The sequence below is a fragment of the Ornithorhynchus anatinus genome, chromosome X5 (genome assembly GCF_004115215.2).
Source record: "Ornithorhynchus anatinus isolate Pmale09 chromosome X5, mOrnAna1.pri.v4, whole genome shotgun sequence".
Lineage (NCBI taxonomy): Eukaryota > Metazoa > Chordata > Mammalia > Monotremata > Ornithorhynchidae > Ornithorhynchus > Ornithorhynchus anatinus.
In genome coordinates this window covers 55,453,903-55,462,225 of record NC_041753.1, presented here as the reverse complement: position 1 = coordinate 55,462,225, position 8,323 = coordinate 55,453,903, and the positions used below count along the sequence as shown (strand labels likewise).

The window sequence follows — 8,323 nt, the reverse complement described above, 5'->3', positions numbered from 1 at the left end:
CCCTCTCATACACCCCCTCCCCGCAAATCTGTCCTCTTCCCCTCCAAGACCTCCGATCTTTAGACCAATACCGATTTTCTAAAGTCATCATACCCCAACTGGTCTTTATACCCAACCTACCTTCTCTTGACACACAAATCCACACGCACCACATCACCCTCTCCACTGAACTCAATTCCCTTGCTCCCCTGTCCCTCCGCTGATCTCAGACCAGCAACCCACAGCCCTGGATCACCTCCACGGTATGCTTCCTCCACTTCCGTGCTCGAGCTGTGGACCACTGCTGGAAATAATCCAGACTCCGGACCTCGTCCATTTCACCTTCAATCCATCTATCAGTGGTAATTGTTGAGGGCTTACTAGGTGCACAGTACTATACTCGCACTTGGGAGAGAACGATATAACAAAATTGGTAGACACGTTCCCTGCCCACAAGGAGCCTACAGTCTAGAGGATGAGATTCATCCTTACCTGCTTTAATTCTTGGGCTCTCATAAACCCAGCAACAGTATTTCTCCTTCCTTATTGACTCCCACGCTCATTGCCCATGATAGCCCTTTCCGACTTTGAACTCCCTCCTCAAGCCCCCTGTCCCCCTTGTACTCCCATCTCTTGCCCCTTGTGACCTGGCCATGTCAATAAAACTGAAACCTCTTGGAATGGTCTCCCCAAAATCTCTCCTGCCCCTCTCCAGTACCTTCCTCCTCAAGCTCTCTCTAACTCTCCCATCCTTTCCAACAGTGTCTCAAAAGATCTCCCGCCTCCTCTCAAAGTCTACCCTCTTCCCCCATGCTTCTGACCATTTCCGACCTATCGCAGCAACCGTGGCCCCCTTGACAGCCACCTTCAAACACTCGCTTTCCAAGGGCTCCTTACCCACTGTTTTCAAGCATGCCCACGTTTGCCCTATCCTAAACAAAAATGCTCCCTTTACCCCACAGCGCCCTTCAGTTTTCACCCCATCTCCCTTCTACCATTTGTCTCCAAATTCCTCGAGCAGGTTGTCTACACTCACTGCCTCTGCTTTCCCTCCTCCGACTCTTTCTGCAAAAATCCCGCAGTCGGGTTTGGGCCCAGGAACCTTCACCCGCCAACCGCCAACTGCCAACCGCCAATGGCCTCCCGCCCAGGGCTCGGCACGTGACCACCAGGGCAGCTACTGAGCGGGGGACACGTCTAAGGGCGGGATTTAAATCCTTCCTCCTTTGCATAACTCCACCTCGAGCTGACGCAGTCAGCGCCCCTTGACCCTACCGAAGATGCTCTCACAGGAGGAGCGTTAGTGCCCGTGCTGTCAGTCACGTTCTGCGACATCTCGTTGGCGGTTAGGCTGGAAGTTGGCACCCCTCGTTCTCCAGTGGTGCCCGTTAGTCGTTCATAGGCCCGTCTCCAAGGGCCGTCGATCTCCATTTCGTGGCCCGATCCGCCATATTGGAACCACTTGTTCATCCCTCAAATACCAAGCCGTTTGAGAAAGGGCGCTAGGGTCGATCACGAGTTGCGTTGAGGCGGGAGTTGGAGGTGTCCTGCAACGGTAGCGACTCCGGGGTCGAAGCGGCCTGCATTCAAGGGCCGAGGGGAGCTAGCCATGGCCTACGGTGGCGGTGAGAGCAGGGGCTGGAGGTCCTGGAACGATGGTACAGGTCCGACAGCGGAGCGGCGCCCCGGAACTGGTCAGCTCGGGGGGCCCGCCGCGACCGGCGGTGGTGGGATGGGTGTAGGCAGGGAGCGGAGGTCCTGGAGCGCCGGTGCCGCTCCGACGGCGGAGCCGGGCCCCAGGACCAGTGGGGGCAGGGGCCGCATCGTGGCCAGTGGGGGCACGGGGCGGGGGTCCCGGCCCTATGGGACGGATCCCACAGCGGAGCCGGGAGCCGGGGCTGGTGGGGGCAGGGGACGGGGGTCCCGGGCCTATGAGGTCGGCCCCACAGCGGAGCCGGGCCCCGGGACTGGTAGGGGCAGGGGGCGGGGGTCCCGGGCCTATGGGCCCGGTCCCACTGCGGAGCCGCGCCCCGGGAGTGGCAGGGGTCGCACCATGACCCGTGGAGGCACGGGGCGCCCTATGGTCTGTGGGGGCGGCAGGGTGAGTGAGGATAGGCGGCATGGGTCCTGGGCCTATGAGACCGGTCCGACAGCGGAGCCGGGTCCCGGGACTGGCAGGGGTAGGGGCCGCACCATGGCCCGTGGGGGCACAGGGCGCCCTATGATCTGTGGGGGCGGCAGGGTGAGTGAGGATAGGCGGCAGGGGTCCTGGGCCTATGGAGCCGGTCCCATAGCGGAGCCGCGCCCCGGGACTGGCAGGGGCCGCACCATGGTCTGTGCGGACGGCAGGGAGAGTGAGGGTAGGCGGCAGGGGTTCCGGGCCTATGGGGCCGGTCCCACAGCGGAGCCGCGCCCCGGGACTGGCAGGGGCCGCACCATGGTCTGTGGGGACGGCAGGGAGAGTGAGGGTAGGCGGCAGTGGTCCCGGGCCTATGAGACCGGTCCGACAGCGGAGCCGGGTCCCGGGACTGGTAGGGGCAGGGGCCGCACCATGGCCTCTGGGGGCCGGGGTTGGGGGTCCTGGGCCTATGGGGCCGGTCCCACAGCGGAGCCGGGTCCCGGCACTGATAGGGGCAGGGGCCGTACCATTGCCGCCGGGGGCCTGGGGTGGGGGTCCTGGGCCTATGGGGCCGGTCCCACAGCGGAGCCGGGTCCAGGGACTGGTAGAGACAGGGGCCGCACCGTGGCCTGTGGGCTCTGGGTGAATGTGGACAGGAAGCGGGCGTCCTGGGTTTACGGGACGGGTCCGACAGCGGAGCCGGGCCCAGGGACTAGAACGGGCAGGGGGTGCGCCGTGGCCTATGGGGTCAGGGTGAATGTGGACAGGGAGCGGGGGTCCTGGAACTCTGGTGCCGGTCGGTCAGCGGAACCGGGCCCCGGGACTGGTGAGAGCGGGGGGCGCCCCACGGCCGGCGGTGTCGGGGTGTGGGGGGGCGAGGGGGGGCGCAGGAGGCGGCCCAGGGCGCGACGGTCCCGGCCCCCCGCTGGTGTCGGTCGAACAGCGGAGCCGGGCCCCGGGAGTGGTGAGGGCGGGAGGCGTCCCGCGGCCGGCGGTGTCGGGGTGTTTATGGGCAAGGGGAGGCGGCCGTGGACGACCGCGGGTGCCGGTCCGACAGCAGAGCCGCGCCCCGGGACCGGTAGGGGCAGGGGCCGTCCCGTGACCCGGGGAGACGGGGCCTGTGTGGTCAGAGGGCGGCGGCCCTGTGACACTGTTTTTGGGCCGACAGCGGGGTCGGGGCCCGGGACCGGTAGAGGCGGGGGACGCCCCATGGCCCGGGAGGACGAGGCCTGTGTGGGCAGGGGGCGGAGGTCCCGGCCCGCTAGTGCCGATCCGACAGCGGAGCCGGGCCCCGGGACCGGTAGAGGCCGGGGACGCCCCATGGCCCGGGGGGACGGGGCCTGTGTGGGCAGGGGGCGAGGGTCCCGGCCCGCTGGTGCCGATCCGGCAGTGAAGCCGGGACCCGGGCCCGGCTGGGGGTGGTGGGGCGGAGACACCTGCTGAACACCGCCTAGACGTCCCGTCGCGGCGGCGGCGGCGGCGGCGGCCGCTCTCGCCTTCGGGACGTTACCGCGGGTTACGGGGGGGGGAGGGGGGAGGGAAGAGATGATGATGGGGGGGGAGGGGGGGCCGTTTCAATTACGATGGCAATTAGGGAGGTGGCAGGTCCGAGACCCCTCTCGTCGCTGCGGGACCGCGCGACCCACAACGCGGTGGGGAGCAGGGATTTAGGGGGTCTGCGGAGGCGGAATGAAGCTCTACTCGCGGGGCTCCGTGGTAGATGCATCCCCGTGCTCACCTCTCTGCCACGAAACCCAAGCCTGAGAAAGGCAAGGGTAAAATCGATACAAGCTCATCAGTTCGGACATTGTCCCTGTCCCACATGGGGTTTCAGAGTCTAAGTAGGAGGGAGAACAGGTATTTTAAGCCCATTTCACAGTTAAGAAAACTGAGGCACAGAGAAGTTAAACGCACAGCAGAGCAACTGGCAGATCCGGGATTAGAATCCAGGTCCTCCAACTCTCAGGTCCGTGTTCTTTTCACTTGCAAGGTTATCCTTCTCAGTCTCCTTCGCAGGCACCTCCCCTCCCTCCCTCCCTCCCACCCGCTAATTGAGGTTAAATTCTGGGTCCCCCTGCCATTTTCCCCCTACAGTCAATCCCTCAGTCGTATTTATTGAGCTCTTACTGTGTGCAGAGCACTGTACTAAGATTAGGAGAGTACAATATAATAGACACCTTCCATGCCCACAACGAGCTTGGGAGCCTACATCCACACCCACTGCCTTAGAGAATTTATTCGCCCCCACGCATTTAACTACCCTCTCTACGCGAATGCTTCGCCAACCTACCTCTCCAGCATTGACCTCGTTCCTTCTCTACACTCTTGAGTTGTCTGTGCATGTGGATCGGTGCCCCTTTGGGCACTTGGTATTCACCCCACTCTCAGCTGTATAGCACACGTCCATAAACCATAATTTATTTGACGTCCGTAACCATAATATATTAAGGTCTTCCCCTTTAGAAAGTAAGCTCCTAGTGGCTAGGGAACATGTCTGCCAACTCTGTTGTACTCTCCCAAGCAGTTAGCCCAATGCTCTCCACATAGTAAGCACTCAATAACTACCACTGATTGATTGATCGATCTTGCATCTCCTCTTATCTTCAGGAATCTCTACTTTTATGTCCTGCCAACAACTCTGGCTTCACCTGCCCCATCCTCTAAGCCAAACTCAGTTTCCCCCCGATTTTCCTATCCCCGAAGACACTATCACCATCTTTTCCGTCTTAGAAGAACGTAACCCCGCATTATCTTCGACTCACCTCTCTCATTCATGCCACGCATACCGTCTGTCACCCAAATTCTGCTAGTTCTACCTAAAATTATCTCCCGAATCCATCCCTTCCTCTCCATCCAACCTGCTACAGCAGCATTTCAATTTTACCGTCATGCTTCCCTCCCACAGGAGTCTGAGAGAAAAGCAACGTTGCCCAGTGGATAGAGCCCAAGCCTGGAAGTGAGAAGGGCTTTGGTCCTAATCCGGATTTGTCACTTAATGTGCTGTGTGACCTTGGGGAAGCCACTTCACTTCTCTGTGCCTCCGTGACCTCATCTGAAAATGGGGATTAAGACTTTGAGCCCTCTGTCGGACAGGGACTGTGTCCAACTTGTTTAACTTGCATCTACCCGCTGCTTAGTACGGGGTCCGGCAGCCAGCGCTTGCTTAACAAACACCATGAAAATCTCAATCTCGGACAATATTTATTGAGCGCCTGCCGTCGAGCTTCTTCCCGAATCTCGGTGTGGACAGTATTTGTACTAAGCGCTTCGGGAAAGTGCACTACCGAAGAGTTGGCAGATGCGAGCCCTCCCCCCAGCAGCCGCAAGGGGAGAACGACTTTAAAATCAATTACCAGTCTTCGTCTAGAATTTTTCTGCCACGCCCCCAAATCGTGTCCCCTAAAGGGGCCCTCCCGTGAAGACTTCTTGGTCAGTTTTGAAAGAATAGGGAGAAAACAGAAGACTTTTGCCCTGCCAGCTAACTGTCGGAGCCTATAGGGCCAAGTGGAGCCGAGCGGGTAGCCGAGCGCCGGGTCGTCGCTGCAATTGTCGGAGTGCGGGCGGAGCGTGCCCAAACCCATTTTGTATCCCTTCCCGGGACCTCCCGCCCTACGTCATTTATTCTCGCATCGAAGCCGTCCTTGCTCCTAACTCTCCTTCTCCTACCCCGCCCTTTGCTACAGTTGCTAATTTTGCCTCCTGTGCAGCTGCACCCCTGTCCAGCCACTGGACCCCCCCCCCCTTCCCCCGTCGCGTCCCCCCGCATTCTCCCCTTTCCCGGCATCAGCCGAGAGACGATCACGGCGGGTAGAATGCCTAACGAGGATCCCTTTCCCAAACTTGACGAGCCGCCCGAGGAGATCGCGGGGGGCAAGGAGACTAGCGATAGTTCGCTGCCCGACTTGGCGGGCCTCATGCAGACGACGAAAAAACCTCCTCGCCTGCCCAAGTGTGCCAGGTGTAGGAACCATGGCTACGCTTCGCCACTAAAGGGGCATAAACGCTTCTGCATGTGGCGAGATTGCCAGTGCAAGAAATGCAACCTGATCGCGGAGAGGCAACGGGTGATGGCGGCCCAGGTGAGTTGCGGGCGGAGGGGACGGGACGGTGGGTCTGGGGGTGTTGGGGCAGAGCGGGGCCGAGGCAGGGGAACCGAGTCGCGCCCCCAGACCCCTTTCCAAGCGAAGCTGGGCAGCTTGCAGGGCCCTCCTGTTGCTTGCACGTGCTTTCCGCGCGCTGCTGGGGGGGAAAAGTTGGCTCCAGAGGAAAGCTGGGGCTAAGTGCAAGCCTGGCTCAAAAAGTATCCAATCGAGCCAAAAGAGGAGGTTGGAGGGTGGAGGGAGGGGGTCGAAGTCGATAATGCAACTGCCACAATTTAGCGCCTACTTTGGATTTTGGGTCAACCCCGGGAGTTTTGTGTGGGTGGGTGCGGGCGCCCGCGCGCGGGTGTGTGCTCGTGCTTCCTAAAGAGTTATCTACTGTAACAATTTCTGAGCCTCTTGAATAAAGTAGACTGAAATTCCTGCTTCAGAAGCGGGGAAAATAGTTAAGTAATCATGTGGTGGGGGAAAAAAAGGGTCTTCATCATCCTATGATAAATATCCGTGAATTTTACAAAAGAGATTTTCAAAAAATAAGCCGGCGCCCCCACACTTTTGCACGTATCCTTATGCTCCCAACAGCACTTATGCACATATCCTTATCCGTAATTGATTTTTATTGTCATTCTCCTCCTCTGGCCTTATGGACAAGGATTGTGTCTACCAACTCTGTTGTGTTGTACTCTCCCAAGTGCACGGTGCACACAGTAAGCCCTCGATAAATTGCACCGTGAGCCCTCCGTCCTTAATTCCTACCTGTGTGTTCTCTCCCAGTGGTCGGTACAGTGTTCTGCACATGGCAAACACTTAATAAATACCATCACTACTACCGAAGAGATACCACTGATTGATAGACCACCGTGCAGGTGATTTGCTTATCCTAGAAATGAAAAGACTCTTTTTTATAAACACCACACATATTCCGATTATAGAACTGTATCTTTCAATTGAAAGTCTGAAATGTTTTGAAAAGTAGGCTCACACAACCCAGCAACAAACACCAAATATGCTTTAGGTATTTAGTTTCGTATTGAAATTTTGTTCTCCAAATAAAGGCAGATGTCTTTTAAATTTATAGGTGGTTCTGGTATTTTGTAATTGGTGATACCATTTTGCTGGTTTGAATTTATACTCAAGGTAAAGCTGATAGTTTAATATTTCATAGTAACAATGGGTCAGCATGTGAATACTCTCAGTAATTTGGAGATAGCTTTTTGCGAGAGCAATTTGTACAGGTTCATATTCTAGATAATAAAAACGAAGCAAAATAAAGCATTTATTGGGGTACAGTTTAGGATTGCGGATTGCCGTAGACTGAAGATTGACAAAAATGTTTGCTGGTTGCAACTGAATTATTTTCTTACCTTTAAATTGAAAATATTATTTTAGCCAAATGTTTACTGAAAACCCAAGAATCTTTAGCTCCCGACAATTTTTTTTTAAACTACCCAGTTCACCATATCAAAGTTGGATAAGTCATTATTTTGTTTCAGGGCTGTTGCCCCAGTAATAATTTGATTTTTCCTTTTTTGGCTAGTCTGTCTTGGAGCTTCTCTGACTTGATAAATTCTGCATAACTGTGGCAAAAATTATGATATCCAGCTTGGTTCAGGAATCAATTTCCAATTTATAACATTTGTTTCTATGAAAATTTTTTTATCCTACTTAAAATGCTCTGACTTAGGTACAGTTTTACAACCCGATTCAGTCTTAAACCCAAGGTCTTTCTGAATCATAAACCTTTTCAATTTCCAGAATGATTTGGAGTTAGTTGTGGTGTTACCCTCAGCCAAAGAAAACCCTCAAAAACGAACCTAGTTTTCAGTTTCAAATGCACTTAAAGGTGAATTTCACAATTAGTGGCTAGTAAAACTGTGTATGCATATATATCAATATATATCAATCAGTATACATGTATATGTTTATATATATACACATATTTACAGTTCCACCAATAATCTTTTGGCCCATGCAGGAGCCATGTTGCAGCCTTGCAACTGGAAGAACAATCATAATATTTGTGAGCAGGGTTTGTAACTCCCAACTCGGTTGTATTTTATTTCCCAAGCTCTTAGTACAGTGCTCTGCACACAGTAAGTGCTCAATAATTACCACTGATTGATAG

At 55.7% G+C, this 8,323-nt stretch overlaps 2 protein-coding genes across 2 annotated transcripts in view; one reads left to right on the top strand and one right to left on the bottom strand.

Annotated features, from left to right (window-relative positions):
• Positions 1 to 1,582: 1,582 nt before the first annotated feature.
• LOC114807883 (basic proline-rich protein-like) lies at positions 1,583 to 4,882 on the bottom strand. Its single transcript, XM_039910753.1, has 4 exons — positions 4,861 to 4,882; positions 2,910 to 3,594; positions 2,032 to 2,810; positions 1,583 to 1,908 (listed from the first exon to the last, which is right to left on the bottom strand). Exons 1-4 carry the CDS (start codon positions 4,880 to 4,882, stop codon positions 1,583 to 1,585), a joined length of 1,812 nt encoding a protein of 603 aa, XP_039766687.1.
• Positions 4,883 to 5,848: 966 nt separating this feature from the next.
• DMRT1 (doublesex and mab-3 related transcription factor 1) overlaps positions 5,849 to 8,323 on the top strand; it is a 102,433-nt gene continuing 99,958 nt past the window's right edge. Inside the window, exon 1 of the mRNA XM_029054851.2 lies at positions 5,849 to 6,177. Coding sequence (XP_028910684.1) covers positions 5,911 to 6,177 — 267 coding nt within the window. The 5' untranslated portion in view covers positions 5,849 to 5,910. The remainder of the gene's footprint in view (positions 6,178 to 8,323) is intronic.

Coding starts and splice junctions, on each gene's coding strand:
- LOC114807883 (XM_039910753.1), bottom strand. CDS start 4,882: ATGCGTGGCATGAATGAGAGAG. Junction 3,595..4,860: donor GCGTGGCATGAATGAGAGAG/GTGAGTCGAAGA, acceptor AACGTCCCGAAG/GCGAGAGCGGCCGCCGCCGC. Junction 2,811..2,909: donor CTCACCAGTCCCGGGGCCCG/GTTCCGCTGACC, acceptor TGCCCGTTCTAG/TCCCTGGGCCCGGCTCCGCT.